Source organism: Schistocerca gregaria, chromosome 2 (assembly GCF_023897955.1).
Source record: "Schistocerca gregaria isolate iqSchGreg1 chromosome 2, iqSchGreg1.2, whole genome shotgun sequence".
Taxonomy (NCBI): Eukaryota; Metazoa; Arthropoda; class Insecta; order Orthoptera; family Acrididae; genus Schistocerca; species Schistocerca gregaria.
This window is the reverse complement of record NC_064921.1, coordinates 960,436,123-960,459,561: the sequence shown is the minus strand read 5'-3', so window position 1 is coordinate 960,459,561 and position 23,439 is coordinate 960,436,123. Positions and strand designations below refer to the sequence as shown.

General features: G+C 36.9%; 1 protein-coding gene across 1 annotated transcript in view; it reads right to left on the bottom strand.

The window, feature by feature from the left end:
- Nucleotides 1-5,465: 5,465 nt before the first annotated feature.
- Nucleotides 5,466-23,439, bottom strand: part of LOC126336069 (clavesin-2-like) — a 221,355-nt gene continuing 203,381 nt past the window's right edge. The window contains exons 8-9 of the mRNA XM_049999550.1: nucleotides 18,830-18,974; nucleotides 5,466-8,337 (exon numbers count right to left, since the gene is read on the bottom strand). Coding sequence (XP_049855507.1) covers nucleotides 8,270-8,337; nucleotides 18,830-18,974 — 213 coding nt within the window. The 3' untranslated portion in view covers nucleotides 5,466-8,269. The remainder of the gene's footprint in view (nucleotides 8,338-18,829; nucleotides 18,975-23,439) is intronic.

The window sequence follows — 23,439 nt, the reverse complement described above, 5'->3', positions numbered from 1 at the left end:
ACTCAAATTGGAATGTATACCACAGAGGCAGGCTCAACAGTGAAGGGGGAGGCACGTTTATATCAATAAAAAGTGCACTAGTATCAGAGGAAATTGACGGAGATCCGAAATGTGAAATAATTTGGTTGAAGGTCACGGTTAAAGAAGGCTCAAACATGGTAACTGGATGTCTCTATAGGCCCCCTGGTTCAGCAGCGTTTGTGGCAGAACACGTGAAGGAAAATTTGGAAAATATTTTGAGTAGATTTCCCGATCATGTTATAGTTTTTGGTGGAGATTTTAATTTACCTGATATAGACTGGGAGACTCAAATGTATATACCAGGTGGCAGGATAAAGCATCCAGTGAAATTTTTTTAAGTGCATTATCTGAAAACTACCTTGAGCAGTTAAACAAAGAACTGACTCATGGAGATAACTTATTAGACATTCTGGTGACAAACAGACATGAACTGTTTGAAACAGTTAAAGCAGAACAGGGAATCAGTGATCATAAAGTGGCTACAGCATTGGTGATTTCAGCCATAAATAGAAATATTAAAAAAGGTAGGAAGATTTTTCTGTTTAACAAAAGTAACAAAAAGCAGAATTCAGAGTACTTGTTGGCTCAACACAAAAGTTTTATCTCAAATACAGATAGTGTTGCAGATCAGTGGACAAAGTTCAAAACCATCGTACAATACACATTAGATGAGTATGTGCCAAGCAAGATCATAAGAGATGGAAAAGAGCCACCGTGTTACAACAACCAAGTTAGAAAACTGCTACGGAAACAAAGGGAACTTCACAGCAAACATAAACATAGCCAAAGCCTTGCAGACAAACAAAAATTATGCAAGGCGAAATGTAGTGTGAGGAGGGCTATGAGAAAGGCAGTCAGAGAATTTGAAAGTAAAGTTCTATGTACTGACTTGGCATAAAATTCTAAGAAATTTTCGTCTTATGTCAAAGTGGTAGGTGGATCAAAACAAAATGTACAGGCACTCTGTGACCTAAATGGTACTGAAACAGAGGATGACAGACTAAAGGCCGAAATACTAAATGTCTTTTAACAAAGATGTTTCACAGAGGAAGACTGCACTATAGTTCCTTCTCAAGATTGTTGCACAGATGACAAAATGGTAGATATTGAAATAGATGGCAGAAGGATAGAAAATCAATTAATATCACTCAAAAGAGGAAAAGATGCTGGACCTGATGGGATACCAGTTCGATTTTACACAGAGTACATGAAAGAACTTGCCCCCCCGTCTTGCAGCAGTGTACCATAGATTTCTAGGAGAGTGTAGCATTTCAAAAGACTGGAAAAGGACACAGGTCATCCCTGTTTTCAGGTAGGGATGTCAAACAGATGTGCAGAACTATAGACCTATATATCTAATGTTGATCAGTTGTAGAATTCTCAAACATGTGTTATGTTTGATTATAAGGATGTTTCCGGAGACTAGAAATCTACTCTGTAGGAATCAGCATGGATTTTGAAAAAGATGATCGTGTTAAACCCAGCTCACGCTATTCGTACGTGAGATTCAGAGGGCCATAGACTCGGGTTCCCAGGTAGATGCCGTGTTTCTTTACTTCTGCAAGGCGTTTGATACAGTTCCCCACAGTTGTATAATGAACAAATTAAGAGCATATGGACTATCAGACCAATTGTGTCATCGGATTGAAAAGTTCCTTGATGACAGAATGCAGCATGTCATTCTCAATGGAAACAAGTAAAAGCGATTTCAGGTGTGCCACAGGTGAGTGTCGTAGGACCATTGCTATTCACAATATATATAAATGACCTTGTGGATAACATCAGAAGTTCACTAAGGCTTTTGGTGGATGATGCTGTAGTATATCGAGAGGTTGTAACAATGGAAAATTGTACTGAAATGTAGGAGGATCTGCAACGAATTGACACATGGTGTAGGGAATGGCAATTGAATCTCAATGTAGACAAGTGTAATGTGCTGCAAATACATAGAAATAAAGATCCTTTATCATTTAGCTACAATATAGCAGGTCATCAACTGGAAGCAGTTAATTCCATAAATTATGTAGGGGTAGGCATTAGGAGTGATTTAAAATGGAATGACCATTTAAAATTAATCGTCGGTAAAGCAGATGCCAGACTGAGATTCATTGGAAGAATCTTAAAGAAATGCAGTCCGAAAACAAAGGAAGTAGGTTAGACTACACTTGTTCACCCACTGCTTGAATACTGCTCAGCAGTGTGGGATCCGTGCCAGATGGGGTTGATAGAGGAGATAGAGAACATCCAACCGAGAGCAGCGCGCTTCATTACAGGATCATTTAGTAATCATGAAAGCATTACGGAGATGATAGATAAACTCCAGTGGAAGACCTTGCAAGAGAGATGCCCAGCAGCTCGGTACAGGCTTTCGTTGAAGTTTCGAGAACATATCTTCACCAAGGAGTCAAGCAGTATATTGCTCCCTCCTACGTATATCTTGTGAAGAGACCATGAGGATAACATCAGGGAGATTAGAGCCCATACAGAGGCATACCGACAATCTTTCTTTCCATGAACAATACAAGAGTAGAATAGAAGGGAGAACCAATAGAGGTACTCAAGGTACCCTCTGCCACGCTTGTGGACTATGGATGTAGATGTAGATTTTTAGAACACCAAAGAACCTTTCAAGCAGTTTTTATAAAAAATTGATAGCCAATGACAATGCATTAACTAACTTAATGACATCGTGGTTACCAGTCATACAAATGAGTAATATCTACGCAATTTGCATTGGGTTTTTGGGTTTTCATAGCTCAATCTGAAAAGAGTCTTAAATTCAGTTTTTGTAAATGCTTTTTTTTCATTTTTCCATCATATACCTTAGTAAGAAGGGGTTACATCCCACACTGTACTATGTGTTGAGGCAATCAAAAATGTTACCTTTCCCAAATCTGTGAATGTCTGCCAGGTGTTTCTCAACAAGATTACCTATTATGCCCAGCATATTCATCAGGAAGCTTTCACTGCCTGTTCTTTGAATCAGTTTCACCCTTTCCTTTTCAGTGGTCCATGGCTTGTCACTAGGCATTTCAAATTTTGAAAAGTCTTCTACAGACAGAACCTTGTTTAAAGATGTATCAATCAGCCTCAGCTGATAATGGTTTTGGCAATGGCGGATGACTCTCCTTATGCCATTGGCACAATCATTCCCCATAAGTTCCAAGATTGTTCTGAAATGCCTACAACATTTGTTTTCAAAACCTTAAATCAATCTCAAGAATGTTATTTGCAAATAGAGAAGAAAGTACTGGCTACAATGTTTGAAGTGCATACATTTCACATTTTCCCTTATGAAAATGAGTTTCCTTTAGTTACTAACCACAAGTCTTTACTCTCTTTGTTTGGGCCCAAGAGTAAGCTCCCAGCAAGAATAGCTCACTGTTTTCACCACTGGGTTTTTTACTTACTAGTTACTAACACTGCATGCATTATTGGCCGTCCAATCAACATTCTAATGCAGACACTTTATTGATCCAGACTTGGAACTCACTACACTGGAAACCATCTGTTTTCAGACTGACTCACAGGTTGAGCAGTCTTTGAAGGACTTTCTAATAAATAGTAGAACTATCTCAGCAACATCCTAGCAGGATCCCCAATTGCAGACTGTTTTTCAGCATGTCTGAGCAGGATGACCAACAAAGCTGCAGGCAACAGTATCATCTGGTCTCCACTGTTGTGGCCTCCAGTTCCATCAGCTTAAGATTCATTAAGGCATGCTGCTGCAGATGCCAGAGAATGACAACTGTCAAATGGAGGTGCCTGCAGCTCTGCAGCAACTAGTGCTGCAGCTTCTCTATCAGTCTCAGTGGCAGGGGGGAGGGACCATCCATACGAAACAGCATGCTTGCCATTGTTGTACTGTCTGTGAATTGACAATAATGCAACATGGTTGGTGCACAGTTGTTTTACCTGTCACACACAGCAGCCAGCACATTTGTAATCATATTTCCCTTCAATGGAACCCACTCAGCTGATTCTGCTGGACCTTTGTTGGAAACCATATTGCTCATTCTTGTTGACTCTATTCCCCATTTTCCCTATGTTATAAATTGCAGCAGATGACAATTTCTGTTATTATTACTACTACCACCACTGCTACTACTACTATTACTAGACCTACTACTGCTGATACCAAGGCCCAGGAGAAAATTTTTTCTGTTGAAGGTTTCCCCAACTCCTTACTCTCAGATATTGGGCCATAGTTTATGATGGCTCTACACCTGTAACAGCATCAAACATGTCACAACTCCTCTGTTTCATCCTGCCACCAAAGGTCTGGTAGAACATTCTGTCTGCACCTTTAAGACACATATGTCAAAAACTATGAAGACTATCACATGCAAATTTGATCTTACTGCTTTCCTAGCTTCTTGCAGAATGGTGCTCATCAGTGTCCACACTTTGGTGCAGTTGATGCATGGGCTGTCCTCCCAGATGCTGCTCTACCTTTACTCCTGCCACCTGTTTAAGTGCTAGAAGCAATGCCTATTCATGTATGCAGTTCCATCAGGGTACCTCTCTTTGGCTAGACCGTTGGTTGGCTCTAGTGGTAAATTTTGATGCAACAAGGCTGTGAATTGATTCTGATGTTGGAATCAGCTCTGGTTACAGCATCTTGGATAGACCTCTGACATCCCTGATCACAATGATTTCCAGCATCTCATCGAGGATGATGAGCATTTGGTCCTTTTGTCTCCTTTATGCTTGACCCTGGAGATCCCATTCCCTGCACTGGAGGAGTCTCTGGTTTTTCTAAGAGATCAACATGAGAAGCCAGCTCCTGCTCCTCCACCTCTCCTCTGGGGCCTGAGCATTGATGTGCAAGAGGTAACAGCCTGAACTTTGTACAGCACCAGCCCTCTGCCTGCTCCCTCATATCAACCTTGTTGTTTTTGGCCCTATGCACCAGTTCAGGGGGGGGGGGGGGGGGGAGGTGGAGGAGGATCACGTAATCTTACCAGATGAATCAATGCTGACACCTTAATAATGATTTGCCTTGTTATGCCTATGTTTCACAAGGTCACTGTGAACAGTAATCAAACAGTGTCTCTACCCAGCAGGCGGTGAATTCAAGGCCAAGCAGTCACTGGTCCATCTCTCTCTGTCCAACAGCTTATGTGTTGCTCACCATCCATTGATGATTGATTTGTTGACACTGACTCAGAACTACACCAGTTGTTATTTGGATGGATTGTATTACAACTGGGACTGCTTGGAACCTGAGTATAGTGACATATGACTACTGCTATTAAGTTCTACTATGGCAGACTGTGATACCATTTTGACCTACAAGTTGTTTCACAAATAGAGTTTAAGTTGTTTAAATCTTATTGAATTCATTTGAAGTCCTGGAAAATTCTCTGGATTAGTAACTCTTATGAACTTTGCATAATTTATCTGTGAAAAAAAGTGTAAATGGTTAAATGAGAGGCTAAAACTGATTTTCCATTATGTTTTATTCATATGAACAGTATTAAAGTGATGTCTATATACAAAAATAATATTGTTAGCTTATAAAACCAACTGCAACGGAAGGTTACATGATGTCAGAGTCTCATAGAATGAATGAAAGTATTGTGAATACTCATATGAAGTATAAAAAGTAAGCGAGTCAGGAGAAAGACGTGTTAAGATCTTTCTAGAAGACAGAGGCTAATATTACTCATAAGAGTTTGAAACACAGTATTGGTAATACATTATGTGCATTATATCGATGCTGAAACCATGCTTTCATATGTAGTTATCACATACACTTAAGCGAGTAAATATTTTACATTGAAATTTGTGGTCAATACCACAGTTGCATCACAGACATTTGACATTCCAAAGCACTTGAGAATATTAACTAGGAATGTTTGACTCACAGCTCATCATCCATTTATCATTTAGATGAGTTTGTTGTGAGACATTGCTATTTAACTTCCTACAAATATAAACAATAGCTGTCATATGTTAAGCATTTCACAAGCTCACAGTAAGCACTGATGCAGCCATATTTTATAAAAGTGAGTTGCTTTCTTAATCCAGCACCCATCACTTTAACCTAAATTACAACATACAGCATTTATATACATATTATAAATACACACAGAGTAAAAATAACAAGTCCAAAAATACTGTAGTGTCACTGTATATAGCTTGGACAGCTATTCTGTTAAAGTTACATGTATATCAATTATTACCACATATATTTTATAGTTCTTTGATTTAGGAAATGCAAGCACATTTTAACAGCACACTGAGAACAAAAACCACCAACTAGATGAATATAACACACAAATGGAAGAGCTATTATTCAAGCTTATATAGGAGTCTACTTACAGATATTAGTACAACATATATTCTGCCACATGATGGAGATGTTTTTGTACCTCATGTTACACATTAATGTGGTGTGATACTTATAGTTCACTGATTAACAAAGGTTAATATGAAATAAGATTTTTTGTAAATTTTAATACAATTTTGAGTTGAAAATAAGTGTAGGAATAAGATTCTGTTTAAGGAAGAGAACTGTAATTTTACTTCTCTTGTTGACCGCAGTTACCTAGCAGAGAATAAACAGCAGATAGATAAAAGAACTCATATTCCTCATCTCAAAAAAGATGCAGTAAATCATAAGCTGCTTATATTAAATGGATTTTGTATCTCTGTGAATTGTAGCATGTAATTCTCTGTTTGGGGTGAAAGGAATGCTGATGAGTAAATACTGTATAAAGAACTGCAGTGATGATTCAAAAGGTCCAGTTGGTCTATGTGTCTTTCCAACACAGTATAATGAGTACAAATATTCATATTCCTCTTAGGTCATGGGAACAAATGCATACCCATTTTCTTTGGCTTTGTAGTACAACTAGTCAGAACATTTGTAATAATCAAGTTTTGTAAAACAATAAAATGTTGTTACCAGTCAGCCATAAATGCAAGGTCTGCAATTAATGTTTTTTTGATTTCTGTCGGGTTTTGACAATAAATAAGACTTGCATTAACTTGAGTTGCAGATAGTCGCAACAAACAGACAGTTAGACATTTAGCTTTTGGCCAGAGCCTTCTCCAGAAAAGAAAATATACAAGTAAGCACATCTCACACACACGACCACCATCTGCAGCAGCTCTGGTCCAAGCTGCCAGAGATCTGCCTGTCTGCAAATAATTTTCCTTATATTATTGACATTTCCTCCTGGTGTTTTCATTGTTTGATCTTTATCAACTTAAATTTCTTAGTGTTGAAGTTTTGCAGAAATAAATTGACAATTACATATCTGTGTAACATAGGACTGGTAAACTACATTACCAAATATAGCACTTATTTCCATATAATTTCTCTGATATAATGGTAAGTTATGGACATATGAACATAGGATTTGAAAAAACAAATTTGTCTGAAATATCCCTTGACTCTAACTAGAGTGTATAAATATTTTTAGGAGTTAAAAAAAATTAGAAATAAAGAAAAGAAGCTACTGATCAATGGGAATAAACACATGGAAGTACAGACAACACTTGTACCAGACAAAATAAATGTTCCAACTTTTGGGTTTTTTGCCAGTAAATGGGAATTCTTCAGAGAAGTGAAAAAAAAGAAAAGAAAAAAGAGAAAAAAACACGTAGAAGGTGTAATAAAAGGGAGAAGACACTTAGAACTGAGAGATGTTTTAAAGAAGTAGAAATAAAAGGTGATCAATAAAAGCAACACATGAAGATATTGTAATAGGAAGGTAACTTTGTGGGCTTTAAATATAGCACATTCCCTAATCTTTGACTTCCCTTTTCATCCAACAGGAATTTCTTTTCAAATATGAGTTTATCTTTTTTCTGGCTTATCTTTTGTTGTCTTCTTTTCTGAGATAAAAAAATACTTGCAGAAATGTTGTCAATTCGTTTAATCGTCAGCAAAAAAATCCGTTTTACATCTTTTTCATTCCACCACTGCATCCTCATTTTGCATTCACTTTCTAGTACTTTTTATGGCACATATGACTAATAGTTTATTGGTCAGAATGAAGAATATACTCAGCCATCACAATAATGTGCCACTGGGAATTATTAGATATAGTGTTCATTCTTTTATAGTACAGAATAAAATATACACACTTGTGGTGTTTATACCTGCAGTGAGAATGGTATTTACTGTACATGCAAAAACCATACAGGCATAGCACTATATGGTACACAAGCAAAGTGCAGCTCCTGTTTTGTAAACAACAAATCTTTATTTAATATAACTAGTAGGCATGCATCATTAACTGTCAAAATCATTCTCTTCAGGTACCGGTAATTCATCCACCTTGTAACCATAAGTCTCCAGTTCTGTAACAAAGAATACACTGCATAAGATTATGAAATTTAATTTGGTTTTATAAATATGTCATTGTAAGTCTCCTGTTTCGAAAAAAAAAAAAAAATGCGCAATGGTGCCATATTTTATAACATAACTGGTATCATGTTATCTGTCAGACCTCAGAAGTTTAGTATTGAATTATATAATATTGTCTTAAGTTATTAGTTGATTAACTGATGATCTGAGCTTATTACATGTATTTTCATACATATGAAAGTAAAATAACAGTGTAACATACGAGCAACCAAGAGTACGATGTAGAAAATGTGCATGTGGAGTTCCAAAAATGTGGGATTAACTATGATTCTCAGAAATCTGGAAATAAAACCTGTAATTATTAATCTTAGGCTATGCCAGTTTTTCATTAACAATCAAGAATCAGAAACAAAAACAAAACTGCTAGAAAATTTCAAGGATAAATTCACATTGTGATGTTAACTTTCAAATTTTTTAGAGACCACAATGTAGGTGTAATATAATTACTGATTCTGGGTCTGTCATTCACACAATCTTTAACCCATTCCGCATGGATTTTCTTGGCATGTACATTCAAAGTCTGTATCAACATCAGATAGGTACAAGTGCTTTATCAATACACATAGAACAGCCTGGAGTGCAACACTGCTGAAAGTTCACAATAAATTTGTTACAAATGCTTGACACTGCAGCAGTCACAGCTTTGTTTTCTCTATCTTCACTATCATCTGGGTTCCCAAATGTCGATATCAAGAAAAACCTCTTCTTATACTACTGCTGGAAATTATTACATCTGGTTCCATCCACTGAGAAAGATTATCTAGGATTTGTTATCATATATGGAGACTGCTGTGAAAACAAGCAAGCCCAAAATAACTTTCACTTTAAGAACATCAGTAACCTGTACCAAAGATAAATTCTTTGAGAGGACTCTAATTTTACTGCTTTCATTGTTTGACCCTGTAGTATCTCATCTAAAATGTCTAGATTAAAAAGTAGACCCCATACATTTCCAGTATCATGATTCCTACACAAAAGGATTAGCCCTAAGTCTAAGGCCAGGGATCTGCTACGTACTGTTATGTCGTCTTGCTCTGACATTAGTTAGTGTCTGTGCTTTCCTCCATCTGATGCAGTTTCCTGTACCATAAAAGTAGGAATCATTGCGATATGACTTTTTTAAAATACCTAACACATCTTCATCTGTTTGTTTTTGTATATACTCTGCTTTATTATCAACATAACCAATTTTCTGTTTTGAATTTATAAGATTATCACTTTCTGTTTTTTAATCTGAGTTACCATCACTATCAACCAATGCTTCATTAAATGTTTCTCCCAAATGAACATTCAAATTTGGTTCATTTACTGTCAGTGCACATTAACAATAACCAGTTTATTCAGGTTGTTTTTAATGGTGAAATGGAGCTGGTTAAGACTTCATATTGTGAAAATAAATTGTGAGACACTGTCAGTAATAATAATAATACTACTAATAATAATAATAGTTGTATGCTATGAATGGCTGTGAGCCTGCAAGAGGGATATTCAGCCACCTGGTGCAAGTCTTTCAATAGGATGCCCATTCGGCAACCTGTGTGCCCATAACCTACCACAGTAATCTTACTGGAGAAAGAGGACCTGCAATTTAATATTCAATCCAAACCATCTGTCATTTCTGGAATAGCTCCAAATCACTGAGAGGTGAAAGCTAGGGTAGATGGAAACTAAAAACTTTCTAGGTCTGACCAGAGTTGGATCCTGCAACCATTAGGTTTTCAGGCATTCACTTTACTACTAGACCACCAAGCCCAACACTTAGCAGTGACCATAGTTATTACAATAAGAACCAAATGCTGATACACATGTCTGACAAATAATAACTATACAATTGGTATAGTACATCTGTGAGACATCATGGGAACCTTACTCTGGATGTACTGAAGATCAAATAGTATGAACATTACCTCACCTTCACAGCAAAAAGCTGGAACTCCAACTGAAAGGTAAATGGATGGAAAATGTGAAATGACCCCATAAGAGGAGAGCATGACCACCAGGAAGTTCAACAGTCATCTCACAGACTTGTGATAATTAAGGTATAAAATAAACTTTAATTCATTTTTATTAAAAGAAAACCTTCAAGAACTTTCTGTCTGATATGCACTGCATTATTCAATATGATGGTTTCAATGTGGGGGTGGGGGGGGGGGGTAATTACCAAACAATTTTAGTGATTAGTAGCAGTGACACAGCACTAATAGATGAACTCTACAGTGACACTTTTATCCTACAGTGGGTTGTATACGGATATGAAACATCCTGAAAGATAAAACAATGGCACATTTGGCATGAAAATTTTGTGCCTACTTCATGCCATAAAAGCATTCCACATGAACTAATTTTTATCTATCTTTTTATATATTTGTATAAAATGCATGTTTGACCATCAGCTGCTTTTCTATTTAAAGACACAAATATCAACCGGTTTCAGTCACAGACCATCTCCACAGATTAGGGTTAAAACAGTTTAGAGCATAACATCACATCTGTTATTAATTAAATAATGGCCATGTCTCATATGTAGAACATGCCATGAATTCCAATATAACATATTAACAACATGCATAAACAGAGCAGTTCAATGCTTTGTGATAGTGCTGTATTCGTATCTTGGAATGCAATGGTTCAGACTGTCAAAGGCTTACTTCTACTTTTCATCTGGTTACGTTACCATAAGGGCAACAAGTTATGCAGGAGATCTTTCCAGGATTTGGAAAATAAGGAAAGAAGAATGATATTTTGAAGATATGAGTTATTTTTGAGGCACACTCCAAGTTTAGTATGTGGTCTTAAAGACACAAAAGTCTAATCTCAGATGCAATGTTTTCAGCTGGGCTTCTCATGTCATCACTGACAATTTTTCACAGTACTTGATCTGTGAGGTTGAATTTCAATCCAAATTAGATAGGTTATAAATTTTCCAGATTGTTAATAGTGTTCTCCAAAAACAATAAAGTTACATAAGCACTTCATAAGAAGTATTAGGCAAAAGTGGCAGCAGAGTGGTTTATGAAGAAGAGCAGCAATTTTTTCTTCCTTTTTTCAGAGTGGATGCTTACCTTCTTATATGTGGGGTGTAACAAAATGATATCAATAATCTTGGAGCGTTTGTAGAGGATGTCTCAATGCACAATTTAGGATAGGAACCATTCTCCAGGAAGATGTTCAACAGTGCAACAGAGCATCAAAGCTATGTCAGTCTACATCACTGCTAGGCCACCCCTTTGACAAGAAACATGAGTTCATGCACTGATGGAATGCAAGGGTATTTTTCACATTGGGCTTGGCTGCACACAAGATGTACACTTTCACACTTCTCACAACAACAATGTAGAGACCATTAAGGGCAGTGGGAGCAGAAGTGTCAACTACTACTCACTGATCATAGTTTCTTCTTAGTATACTGTACAGAGTTGCTGGAAATGGCTGTTTCTACATATTATTGTACAACTTGACTGTTTCTACATCATGAAGGCCATCTTTCATGATAAGATTTACAGATCATGATATATGAGTGAATTGAGGCATTAAGTAGACAATATGAAGAACAATTTTTTTTGTAAAAAATGAAGAAAAGTTAATTTCTCTAAATCAGTATTTGTTTCTCAAGTTCATTTTGTGCCCTTCCATTAAAGTGTCTTGGTCATCATAAAAATTGGAGAAATGAATAGTCCAATCCTAGAATCAAAATGGGAATCAGCTTAAGCCGACTATGGACATGAATTAAATTAAGTTGAAGATTAAGCTTATCCATTACAGTTGCTTTAGATCCCAACATTGTTTATTCAATGTAAACACACAAAACTGCAGCCAGTCCATCATCTTGTCACAGAGCCAGTGCCCAGCCTTAAGCCTAAAATAGCTATGTAACTTCCTGCACACCATCTGAAGATGAATCTGAAAAGGTTCGAAAACTGGTTCATGGAGTGAAAAAATAACTATTTCAAAAAAAGTGACTGGTTGCAGTTTTATTTGCATCAAAATTAAGTATTCCATAACTGATGACAAATGTTAAGACAAAAGTTACTAGGAGTTCATTTGTGTCAGCAATAACAATGTCTCTTGGGAAACTCCTTGATGGTTTTAGGATTTGAGGTATTATAAGTAAATTCATTAACAGTAGTAGGAACAGAAAATAACCAATACTTTACATACAAAATTAGTTGCATGTAACCAATTTCAGACGGTATATGTAGCATGTTTGTGGCTCATATTCACTGTTGTTATTCATCAGATCACATGTGAATATGTATAACATACAAAAAATAAGGTAAATGAAGCAGCATAGAAATAATATCAATGGCAGCAATAAACTGAAGAGCCCTGTCAAATTTAGGCATGCATTCAGTTCAGAAAGCAAACAGAAACCTGTAAGTACCAAAATATCATAAATAGAAACTCTTATCTATTCTGAACAATAGACCAAAGATCTACTCTAGTCACGAGACTTCTCCTTTTTTCTCTCTCTCTTACTCTTTCTTACATGAAATCTCTCTGTGGAGATTATTCCATGAAATTAGTTAATAGTAATTCATTAATCATCATAATAACTCATTAGTCCATTAAGCTGAATGTGGCTGTATATCTTTCTTTGTGTGCTGTCCAGTGGCAGTTCTTGGACCATTAGATTATTATTATTGGTATACTTCTCTTTATTGTCTTCAAAAGTTTGTCTCTCTTGAATATTACATGGTCTTGTTTGTTGATCTACAATAAAATACTATTATAATCTGATTCAAAATTATTTTCTTCACATGGCCGTACAAAAGTAATCACACAAACTTCTTTCTGGTTTGCACTACTGTCACATCATCCTTATATTTTACTATCATATTGGAGTTTTGAGCTCAGTGCCCATGCTTGCTGACAATAATAATGAATTAATGAAGGGTCCACCTTGTTGTACAAGTACACAAATTATTGTTTTGTTCTATCACCCAAACATGTTTCACCACAGTTGCGGCATCCTCAGTGTTTTTTTTTTTTTTTTTTTCAAATATTTTCCTTTCACTTTACGTTGTGTGTGTACTGTGGCTGACAGTCAAATTTGTGCAGTGAAATATGTGTCCAAGCCACACACGGAACATTTACAACTGAGCAGGAGAAAAAAACATCCAGCTCAACTACACAAAAGACATCTGGTCGGTATAAACAGAGAGCTAAGGACTAGCAAAATACTATAGTGATGACATCGTGTACTAGTCTAGACCTGTGGCTGATTTTGGTTGGCAGCCACAAGATACACACAATGTAAAATAAAAGGAAAATAACAAAAAACTCACTGAGGATGCAACAATTGAGTTGTGTGGTGAAACATGTTTGGGTGATAAAACAAAACAATAATTTGTCTACTTGCAAAAATCCTTAATTAATTATTTCTTATCTTTTATTTGATATTTCTAGATTTTCTGGGAATAGGTTGTTGTGGTCATCTGCTCAAAGACTTGCCCTGCCCACAAAAGGCAAAGGTCCGGAGTTCGAGTCTCAGTGCGGTACACAGTTTTAATCTGCCAGAAAGTTTCATATCAGACCACAATCCACTCCAGAGTGAAAATCTCATGCCCAAAGACTGGTTTACCGCAGTTCTTGACACTAATGTGTAAATCTCTTCATCTCTGTGTAACTAGCTTACAACCATTTGAACTTCCTTACTGCATTCAAGCCTTGGACTTCCTCTACAGGTTTTAGCCCTCCCTTCCCCCTCCCCCCAGATATTTTCCTCTTTTACCGAATTAACTAATCTTTGATGCCTTAGGGTGTGTCCTATTTACTGATTCTTTCCTTTCATCAAGTTGAGTCATAAACATCTTTTCTCTCCTAATTGATTTGGTACATAATCTTGGATTTTATCTCCACATTTAATCTTCAGCATACTTCTCTAACTTCTGTTTTCTTCTTGTCTTCATTGTTTGGCCTCCATGTTTTATATCCAGGTACACCTACATTTATGCCAACCACTGTGAAGTGCATGGTACTTATTAGGGCTGCATCTCATTTCATTTGTGTGTGGAGCATGGGGAGAATGATTACTTAAATGCCTATGTGCAAACTGTATTTAGTCTGATTTCTCTCTGCAAGAGATTTGTGATTTATTCAGAGATTGCTTACTGAATGCAGGTTCTTGAAACTTTTAAGCATGCTTTCATGTGTTGGTTGGCACTTATCTTCAAGCATCAGACAGCTCAGGTTTTTCTATATCTCCATGAATTCTTCCATGTGCCAAAAAGCTGTGACCACCCAGGTTTTAAGCCTACATGACAGACGAATACTTTCAGAAAAGACTCTTGACCACGTACATTTATATAATATGCTAATCTATTTATCATTTCAGTAGTTACAGGGGCAACAGTCTGGATGGTTGACTGATCTTGCCTTGTAACACTAACCAAAACGGCCTTGGTGTGCTGGTACTGTGAATGGCTGACAGCAAGGGGAAACTATGGCCATAATTTTTCCCGAGGGCATGCAGCTTTACTGTATGGATAAATGATGATGGCATTCTCTCGGGTAAAATATTCCGGAGGTAAAATAGTCCCCCATTTGGATCTCCGGGCTGGGACTACCAGGAGAACATTGTTATCATGAGATCTACGGATCGGAGCATGGAATGTCAGATTCCTTAATTGGGCAGATAGGTTAATGGATAGGTTAAAGTTAGGTATAGTGGGAATTAATGAAGTTTGGTGGCAGGATGAAGACTTTTGGTCAGGTGAATACAGGGTTATAAATACAAAATCAAATAGGAGTATTACAGGAGTAGGTTTTATAATGAATAAAAAAATAGGAATGCGGGTAAGATACTACAAACAGCATAGTGAATACATTGTTGTGGCCAAGATAGACACAAAGCGCACGCCTACCACAGTAGTACAAGTTTATATGCCAACTAGCTCCGCAGATGATGAAGAGATTGATGAAATGTATGATAAGATAAAAGAAATTATTCAGATAGTGAAGGGAGACGAAAATTTAATAGTCATGGGTGACGGGAATTCGAGTGTAGGAAAAGGAAGAGAAGGAAATGTAGTAGGTGAATATGGAATGGGAGTAAGGAATGAAAGAGAAGCCCCCTGGTAGAATTTTGCACAGAGCGTAACTTAATCATTGCTAACACTTGGTTCAAGAATCATGAAAGAAAGTTGTGTACATGGAAGAAGCTGGAGATACTGGAAGGTATCAGATAGATTATATAATGGTAAGACAGAGATTCAGGAACCAGGTTTTAAATTGTAAGACATTTCCAGGGGCAGATGTGGACTCTGACCACAATCTATTGGTTATGAACTGTAGATTAAAACTGAAGAAACTGCAAAAAGGTGGTAAATGAAGGACATGGGATGTGGTCAAATTGAAAGAATCAGAGGTTGTAGAGAGGTTCAGGGAGAGCATTAGGAAACGACTGACCAGAATGTGGGGAAGAAATACAGTAGAAGAAGAATGGGTAGCTTTGAGAGATGAAATAGTGAAGGCAGCACAGGATCAAGTAGGTAAAAAGACAAGGGTAACAGAAGAGATATTGAATTTAATTGATGAAAGGAGAAAATACAAAAATGCAGTAAGAATACAAACATCTCAAAAATGAGATCGACAGGAAGTGCAAGATGGCTAAGCAGGGATGGCTAGAGGACAAATGTAAGGATGTAGAGGCACATATCACTACGGGTAACATACATACTGCCTACAGAAAAATTAAACAGATATTTGGAGAAAAGAGAACGATTTGCATGAATATCAAGAGCTCAGATGGAAATCCAGTAATAGGCAAAGAAGGGAAAGCAGAAAAGTATATAGAGGATCTATACAAGGGTGATGTTCTTGAGGACAATATGACAGAAATGGAAGAGAATGTAGATGAAGATGAAATAGGAGATATGATAATGCGTGAAGAAATTGACAGAGCACTGAAAGACCTAAGTCGAATTAAGGCCCCGGGAGTGGACAGCATCCCATTAGAACTAATGACAGCCTTGGGAGAGATAGGACTAACAAAACTCTACCATCTAGTGAGCAAGATGTATGAGACAGGCAAAATACACTCAGACTTCAAGATGAATATAATAATTCCAATCCCAAAGAAAGCAGGTATTGACAGATGTGAAAATAGCCAAACTATCAGTTTAATAAGCCACAGCTGCAAAATAATAACACGAATTCTTTACAGACGAATGGAAAAACTGGTAGAAGCCGACCTCAGGGAAGATCAGTTTGGATTCCGTAGAAAGTTTGGAACATGTGTGGCAATACTGACCCTATGACTTATATTAGAAAATACATTAAGGAAAGGCAAACCTACGTTTCTCACATTTTTAGACATAGAGAAAGCTTTTGACTATGTTGACTGGAATACTCTCTTTCAAATTCTGAAGGTGGCAGTGGTAAAATACAAGGAGCGAAGCATATTTACAATTTGTACAGAAACCAGATGGCAGTCATAAGAGTCGAGGGACATGAAAGGGAACAGTGGTTGAGAAGGGAGTGAGAAAGGGTTGTAGCCTCTCCCCAATGTTATTCAATCTGTATATTGAGCAAGCAGTAAAGAAAACAAAAGAGAACTTCGGAGTAGGTATTAAAATCTATGAAGAAAAAATAAAAACTTTAATGTTCGTCGATGACATTGTAATTCTGTCAGAGACAGCAAAGGGCCTGGAAGAGTACCTGAACAGAATGGACAGTGTCTTGAAAGGAGGATATAACATGAACATCAACAGAAGCAAAACGAGGATAATGCAATGTAGTTGAATTAAATTGGGTGATGCTGCAGGAATTAGATTAGTAAATGAGAGGCTTAAAGTAGTAAATGAGTTTTGCTATTTGGGGTAGCAAAATAACTGATGATGGTTGAAGTAGAAAGGATATAAAATGTAGATTGGCAATGGCAAGAAAAGTGTTTCTGAAGAAGAGAAATTTGTTAACATTGAGTATAGATAAAAGTGTCAGGAAGTCGTTTCTGAAAGTATTTGTATGGAGTGTAGCCATGTATGGAAGTGAAATGTGGACGATAAATAGTTTAGACAAGAAGAGAATAGAAGCTTTCAAAATGTGGTGCTACAGAAGAATGTGAAGATTAGATGGGTAGATCACATAACTAATGAGGAGGTTTTAAGAAACATCTTTGTTGCATATTATGTAGTGTTCTACCATGCCATGACAACATTTTGTCTGAATATAACAATGCAGTTGTATATTTGTGTGAAACAGAAAGAAATGGTGTTTCACTTTCAAAAATTTCATACTAAAGTACATTTTAAAAACCAGTAATATCCTAAACTTGATTAACATTGTTCAGACAAAAACAACTTTTTTGTCCTAGATGTTACTTTGTCATATGTATATGCCATTCATTATTAAGTCTTCATTAAAAATTAGACCAATTTGTATCTATCTAGTGTACCTTGTCGTTTTCTGAGATTTACAAGTGATGCTCTAATAAGTACACTGATTGTGTTTTTGCAGACATTACATTTTCTGTTCCTCTTCTTTCTATTTGCATAAATACTTCTTGTCTATAAGACATCTTATTATTTTTATGAAATGCACTAAATACTCCTAGCTCTGTGTAATCTGCATGTGTGATTTTACAGTGATTAAATAGGATACACTGTTGTTCTCTCATTAATTTTGAATTTTGTGTCCTGCTCAGCCTACTTTAATTACACATGGTGGCTTTCTCCTAAGTGAAACTGTCCTGCCTGTATGTTTTCTGGGGGTTGCTAAGGTTACTCCGACCGAGAACATGTGCAGAGTGATTCTTCAGTCATAGGATAAAGCAGAACATGTTAACTATGGTGTGTAAAATAAATGAAAATATTTACTGACATTAGTTCTCGATATTCAAGGAAAGGGAGATACAGAGGTAGAAAATATACACACTATTAATATAAAAAGTGACAAGAGAGTTTATCTTTTTACACTCTTTTGTTTATTATTAATCAGTATGAGAACAATCTTTTTTTCTTGACAGTAAGTTATGCCTACATTCTTCTGCAATTTGTTTGTCACCTGCTATAGGAACTTTGGGTTTAACCATAAGATATTGAAGCAGAAGGAGATAATGTCAATGCTGAAAACTTTGGATGAAACTCACAGCATTCATAACTAAACCTCTGCTACCAGTAATTAACACTGCTGCTGGCAACAACAACAATTTTCACTAAGAAATGGAAGAGCTGGTTTTTCAGTTGAAGCAACAGCACACATGGTAGCAAATCAAAGAAGTCAGATATGCTGTCATTGGTAGAATGTTAGTTTAGTCATCTGATCTGAGATTTAAATTTTTCTAAATTCAACTTCTAATACTAAATTATCTTCGCCCATTAACTCAAATTTTAATAAACTATATTTTCTTCAAGGTTTATTACATCAACTTATTAAAAACAATACTATTGAATTTTTTATCAAGAACAAATTACATTAGCTTCTCACCAACAAACTTATCTTCATTTGCCAATAGCTTCATTCTCCATGCTTGATTATCAAATGGTGGTTTTTGACCACCATATTCTTGTGGCAGGATATCAGGACTAATGAAAGCATGGAGTGAATTTAGATCGCGTCCATGCAAGTAAATCTGCAACAGAAATATCATTTTGCTGAAGTGTTACTAATGTCGCTAAATAAGAGAATATTTCTTTCACACACTATGTATAAATGCCTTAACCGTTGAAATTTGGCAAATGTTTAAGAATAAATAACAGGAATAAAGACTAAGCACTTCAAAGGTGCTCAGAAGCTCACTATCAGTAAAAATGCAATAATGAGTCATTAAGTTTTTATTATCAGCTTAGAAAAATCAGCTTGAAAACATAAAATTTGGTAACAACATTAGTGCTTTTCTGCATTTCCATCCATCAAGGTCTATGTTTTTCCCAATGATGGATGACTTGCCAGAGACCTTGATCGTAAGTTTTTATTTCAATATATTATGAGACAGTCTTGCTAGCAAGTACATACCTTCAGAAAGCAAATGTACAGTACTGCTGACAGACAAGTATAAAAATAAGAGGGGCACACTACCTACCTTTTGGAACTAATAGCACCTTCATTGTCAGGAGAAAGGTAAATTAGGGAACTTAAAAAGTTGATATGTTCAGGAATATATCTCTCTCTTTTCCATGATGAAGGAACTATTAGTTTTGATAACTAGTTAGTGTCACCCTTATACTCTTGATGGTAGTATACATTTTGCCTCTTGAAAATAAGTTGTCACCAACAATTCTATCTCATGATTTTTATTAGTTGCTTCAATTTAATTTGTAATGGACCTTATGATAAAGGCCTGGCTATCCCACACTCCTGGTCACTGGACTTCTCTGTGGGAGGAAGGCCTGCATCAATTGGCTGTTGCTGTTGAGAGACCCCCTTCCCTGTGCACCACCCCCAATCCCCCCCTCCCTTCTACAGAACAGCCATGTTGACACATGCTAGAAAGATTTTCTGTGCTTTTGAGCAGAAAGGACACAAGGATCAGAAGGGACAATTGGATGTCGCTATAGGATGTGAAATGTGATACAAAGTTTGCCATTTTCTGTGAGTGCCTTTTAGCATTTGTACATGCCCTCTTGTCAAGAGGAAATTTTGGGAAGGCAGCACTGAAGTGGAAGGATATTGTAGCTGGGGAGGAACAAGCGCCAATTGGGCAGAACACAGGATTTCTGTTCTTAACTGGTAATATGGTGCTTGCTCAGTGAAGGGATTCCATCCACAAAAGGTCTGTGTGTCTCTGTCCAGTCATGGGAATTGTACGTAGGTGGCACATAACGTTTAACAAAGATAATCAACAATAATTTGCTTGGTTGGAAGACGAATATAAGGTAGCCTGTCGGGTGTATGGTCATGCCCATGGAAAGAGCTCAAGAGAATGTGAAAATATTGTCCTAAGGGTCACTTATTGTCAAGGCAGGAAAGGGGATGCTTGTGATCCAGACAGCACTGCCAACTGCATACACACCATCTGAAGGCATAGCCAGCTTCCGTAACAAAATTAAACACTTGCAGCTGTCATTTTGATGTTTTATTACACTGCAACCAGTTTTGGTGACTCAATAGATTGTCTGTGGGGCTTAAATGATGCTGAGGGGATGAACTTTAGCTGCATACATGATGCCGATATGTATGAACAGGCTTCCTAGAATATAGTCAAAGCAAAGTTGCATCTGCAACCATCAACTAACAACTGGTAGTGGTATCAGACACAACATAATTTTTACGGTATTCTATGGAAGTCACTTAGTTGCTGTTGGCCACTGATGGGCTCTTGTATACTATTGGAGTTCACTCCTTCAGCGTGTGTTAAAGCCTAAAGATGGTGTATTGAGTCACCAAAACTGTTTGCAGTACAGTGAAACATCAAAATGACAGCTGCACGTGTTTCGTTTTATTATGTAAGTGTAAGGCTGAAGTCCTTCAGACCATTGATTACAAGGATGGACATACAAAAACTAAATATAGCCAGCTGTCCGTAGCACACCTTCCTGTTACTATGCACTGTTATGAGCTGGTGCCATCCACCTACAGCATATCTTCCATTGCAGTGAAAGCAGCTTGATCACTGTGCGATGAATGCATTACAGCCCTCATCCAAATCCACCTGCTAGGTCTATTTGTCTTATAACAACCATGATTTAACCACACTGGTAATGACCCTCAGATTCTTGTAATTGATAATGGCCAAATTATTATTCCATTTTGAAGTGTTAAAGTAATTCATACGAGGGCTATCCACAAAGTACATTACGTTTTGGAATTAAAAATAAATAAAGTATTGGAATTTTTTATTATATACAGATGAAAGCCACACTTAAATACTACTTTCTACATAGTTCCCATTTAAATTAAGGCACTTATCGTAGCGATGGACGAGCTTGGAAATACCTTCTATGTAAAATTCGGCCGCCTGCGCCTTCAACCATGTGGTTACGTCTTCTTGAAGTTGTGCGTCATCATCAAAACGCTGCATAGCCAACCACTTCTCCATTGCTGGGAATAAGTGGAAGTCACTCAGTGCCAGGTCAAGACTGTATGGTGGATGAGTAAACAACTCCCACTTAAAAGATTCGAGAACTTCACAAGTGGCATTTGCTGTGTGGGCCTGGGCATTGTCGTGAATCAGCAAGATCTTTGAGCCCAACTTTTCCCTGCGCTTGTTTTGAATTGCTCTTCTGAGGTTTGCAGAGTTTGGCAATACCTTTGAGAGTTTATTGTAGTGCCTCTTTCCAGGAAATCCACAAAAATCACACCATTTCTGTCCCAAAAGAGGTGACCACATGGTTGAAGGTGCAGGCAGCCAAATTTTACAACAAAGGAATTTCCAAGCTCTTCCATCGCTGCAATAAGTGCCTTAATTTAAATGGCAACTATGTAGAAAAGTAGTATTTAAGTGTGGCTTTCATCTGTATATATTTTAAAAAATTCCAATACTTCATATATTTTTAATCCTAAAACGTAATGTACTTTGTGGATAGCCCTCGTATATAGTATTTGAACAACTATACTCCAGAGGCACTTCGTTCACAAAAATAAATGTTTGTAACCAATCTCTTTATGTTCTTGCAGCTTGCACTCCAAATTCTTTCATATAATTTACAAATGCTACACTCAAGTGCCATTTATGATACTGTGATTCCCTAGATTCAATACACAAATGACACACTCGAGTGCAACTTAATAATATATTGCACAATTTTGACCAGTGTGGGACACATTTTGTCATTAACTGCCCATTGCTCATGATTTTGTTTTTAAATGACCATATATGTTACACTGATGGCATCTAGGTAGCAGTTCACTTACTAATAAATTGGATGGTTATATGTTGTATTTGGTCTGAACGTGGTTATCATTTCAACTACTGTTTTAGTTGTAAGTTACTGAGTTTCATATTTTGTGTCATCTTGGCATTTCTTATCTGTGTTGTGTTGATCTTGTTGATGTCTTATTTAGGAGGAAATTAGGATAGATAAGTTGTTTAGTTCTACAGAGTAGTGGAGTTAATGAGCGAATTTAGCTGATATTTTGAAGTCATTAGTAAAAGCAGATATTCAGAGGAGGCAAAAGTTGAAACTAATTGTACAATGGGGAGTGCGTAAAGAAATCTGTTGGACTGAGACAGAGCATAGTTAGACTAGAGGGGTAAATAGTGAGGAAACAAGTCAATCAAAAAATCCATTATGGACCAAAGTGTTAATGCAATTGTATGCAATAGTGAAGAATGATGCAGGTCATAGAGAGGCAAAGCCTGTAGAGCATATGAATACAAAATTTTCAAAGATGTGAAAAGCTCTGCCAAATGATCTCAGACAGTTCTGGGAAGAATCTAATCACAAACTTATGGATGAAAATGCTGTGATGAAAGATGCAACTGCTGATGTGCCCTGTACTGAGCTCTTGCAACATGCGATGCAAATGATGAGCTGCAACCAGAGAGCAAGTGGCTTAATGGGGCCTGAAGCAAAAGAGCAAATAATGTGCAACAACTGCAAAGGAACCATGGAGAGTGACAAGGCCTCAGATCATGTTTATATTGTGATATATCAGAAGACATATTTGTTATCATAAGAAGCAGATTTGCTGCAATGTGAAGTTGTAGATGGAGACAGCAGCAGTCCTGCTAGAGTATGCATCAATCCTGGCTCACGAGCAGTTGACAGTAGTGAGATGCCTGGTCTGGGAGAGCATGACAGTACAATGTCACATATTTTGACAAATTACAGAATGCATTATTTGACACAGTGTCAGAGAATTCATTGCACATAAATTTTAGATCAGTAAGTGACTCAGAGAAATTGAGAAACGTGAGAGCACAAAAAAGGCACAATTGGTGGAGACAGACTCGTTGCAGAAAAACAGTGTAAATTTAATGTTTCATGTCAGAGGGCATTCAATGTTTGTATAGGAGAAGGAGAGGTATGCTGCCAAGTATAAAATCAGAAAAAGAGAGTGTCATTCAGGCAATGAGCTCTCTGTACGCTGGACCACTGGATAATGAAGTTTTTTAATGATGAAAGGGAAAACAGAATTGGATATGGGTGTTACAT